Source organism: Aplysia californica, unplaced genomic scaffold (assembly GCF_000002075.1).
Source record: "Aplysia californica isolate F4 #8 unplaced genomic scaffold, AplCal3.0 scaffold00456, whole genome shotgun sequence".
In the NCBI taxonomy this organism is placed as follows: Eukaryota; Metazoa; Mollusca; class Gastropoda; order Aplysiida; family Aplysiidae; genus Aplysia; species Aplysia californica.
This window is the reverse complement of record NW_004797726.1, coordinates 467172-470149: the sequence shown is the minus strand read 5'-3', so window position 1 is coordinate 470149 and position 2978 is coordinate 467172. Positions and strand designations below refer to the sequence as shown.

The 2978-nt window shown below is 43.8% G+C and overlaps 1 protein-coding gene across 2 annotated transcripts in view; it reads right to left on the bottom strand.

Annotated features, from left to right (window-relative positions):
- Nucleotides 1–2978, bottom strand: part of LOC101857271 (triple functional domain protein) — a 186628-nt gene that overhangs the window by 79413 nt on the left and 104237 nt on the right. For both annotated transcript variants that reach the window (XM_013086335.2, XM_013086334.2), the window contains exon 39: nucleotides 487–730. In XM_013086335.2, the coding sequence (XP_012941789.1) occupies nucleotides 487–730 (244 nt within the window). The remainder of the gene's footprint in view (nucleotides 1–486; nucleotides 731–2978) is intronic.

The window sequence follows — 2978 nt, the reverse complement described above, 5'->3', positions numbered from 1 at the left end:
CACGTACGTGTGCAAGTGAAACACACACACACACACACACACACAAACACACAAACACACATACACACACACACACACACACACACACGCACATAAGAAATATCATTATTATTATGTAAACATTCAATCGAACGCGCTCGCACATTTACGCACATGCGTGTGCAAACACAGACAGACAGACAGACAGACACACACACACACACACAAACTACCATATCGTCGCCGTGATTCAGCATTGCAGTTTGTACTAAAAACAATTTTTAAAATGAAAATCAAGTTTGTTGTAGAATTTGATAAATCGCATCGTTTCGATCCTAATCTAATTCCTAATCTTCACGCAGTAACGGCTTTACATTTTGTATTACCGTAAAAGATATCGTTCTGTTCGAAACAAACCCGTTTTCTGCGGGAAAGCTCGTATTTTGACATACAACAACGATGATGAACGGCGACGATATACAATACTAAGTACTACTATACACTGACCGTCCAGGTCGATGGAGTTCCTGGCGCCGGGCGTCTGTAGAAAAGCCAAGGGTTTGAGCACGGAGACAGGCACCAGGCCCTGCGCACTGTCCGCGCCGTCGGGAGGCAGCGTCCGCACCAGGCACCAGTCCAGCTGACCAGGCGAGGCGTCGATGACCTCCACCTGCTGGCCTCTCTGGACGCTGACCTCCTTGGGGCTGGAAGCGGCGTAATCCTCCATGACCACTGTGAGCTCCGGAGCGCCCTGAGTGGGAGGGGGGGGGGGGGGGGGGGGGGGAGAGAGAGAGAGAGAGAGAGAGATCGATGTAAGTCACAATGTTGGGCAATCAAATACTTTAGAGCATTCACATTTTTTTAGTTATAGTAAGAGCTCCAGGGCACCTGCAACAAATATGGGCCTTATAAGTGCGAACCATTAGAGGTGTGACAAGAGAGCAACACAAAATAAAAGACAGGAGAGATAAAAAAAAAACGGCGCTGGTGATATAAAAAAAAGAAGGAGCAGACCACACCACAGCACCGGCCAACCTCCTGCAAGCATTTGAATGATCCGAGAGGACCACGGAGTTTTGCTTGTTTACTGCCTCAAAATCAAGAGGGGTAACTCCCCCCCCCCCCCCCCACTTCCCACCATTTTTCTGGCGTTGGAGTAGCATTTCTTCTCCTTATTAAGTCTCTAGAGTTTAAATAAAGATTAACAAATCAACACAATAACTGGTCTTTAAGTGCAGGGGAACAGTAAGATAGACAAGTAAAAGCAAAAAAGGTAAAAGAAATGAAGTAATGACGCCCGCTAACCACCCATCCACCGACTCGTACGGTGTCTGTAATCCAACCGTCTTCCAAGCTAACCAGTCGACCATGGCCTCGGTCAAGCAATACACGGTCTCCCAAAAACCCAACAAAGCGGGTTCCGCCCGCCCCCATAATGACCTTTCCGGGTCTCGTGAGGCACCAAACCTATGCATACAAAAAATAAAATCAACGTAAAGACTTATCAATAGCCGTCCCCAAATAACCCAAGCATTATATTTTAACCGCATGTCGGGAGAGAGGGCTTAGCATACAGGTCTCAAGGGGAATACGGACAAGAGTTTTCCATTTGGTCTAGAGTTCAGACGGGTGGGAAGGCACTTAACAGCGAGCCTGGCCGATAACGGCGACATTTCGCGGAGAACAGATAATGATAGAAGGAACACCGAGACAGTAGTCGGAACACACCAAACTGCACCGACATAATTATCTAGTCATGGTTTAGAGACTAGCAACATTTACATAGTTGGGTTTTTTTAATTTTCAAGTGTTGAGTAAAGGGAAGCACGTCGACAGGATAACAGTCACTTGTATACTTTTTAGTTTTAGTGTTGAGTAAAGAGACGCACATCGGCAGACTAACAATAAGTCTTTTTTTTTTTTGTAAGAGTTTTACGGCACTTGCAACACAGTAAGGTCATATAAGTGCCGAAGATTAGAGGCGTTACAAGAGAGTAACAAAAACAAAACAGAAAGAGGGGAGATTAGGAAGATAAATATTTGATAAAAAAAGAAGTAGCAAACCACACCAAAGCACCCGCCAACCACCAACTAACAGTCATTCATACAGTTTTTAGTTTTAGTGTTGAGTAAAGAAAAGCACCTGGGCAGATAAATCACTATCATATAGTTTTGGTCTTAGCATTGAGTACAAAGAAGCACAATAAGGTGACTATAACGGTCACTTGGAGCAAGGAAAAAAAGCAAGACAAACAGGTGGACACAATAAAAGGAAAGAAAAGTTCCCATCATTCACAGAACTTTAAAGAGCTCTTGACACTATTAGACATAGCAAAGAACCTGTCACACGCCAAAATAAACTTCATAGGTTATATTTAGTGCTTGACCCGGCGACTCATATAAAGATGGAATACTATATTTGAGGTGATCACGATTCTGACATTTCAATCCGCACCACTCCAGTAATGACCTGGGTTAGACAATCATGGGTGTATCGTATCTAGGACAAACAGCTCGTGAGTGACTCGTCTATTAAGGAACCTCAGAATTGCCCCGTAAAACCCCTCAGGCAAACACTTAACGTGGATTATATTATGAGAGGACGCAGAAAAGAGTACAGAGTAGGTTGTACTCAAACGTTTTATGAAATCGATTTTCGGTAATTTTCCTTCGAGCGACCGGATTTGAATTTATACATAGATTTATAGTCTTTCTGTATTTAGCTCGGCATAGTAATCGATAAAGCCAATGACATTAAAAAGACTGACAACCATAACATCAGAACCAAAAGCTGCACTGTTTGAACAGTCTAAATAAGACCCGCGTACAAAGACGTTCAGCTCACGCTTGTGTCAAATTACTTTTACCTCCCAATCAGACCAATAAAGTAACAATAGAAGTACATCTACAGCAAATGATTGCACATGATCGCGTGTGTTCGGGGTGTACGTGAGTTCGCACAGACCGCGCATAAGTGTGTGTGTGTGTGTGTGTGTGTG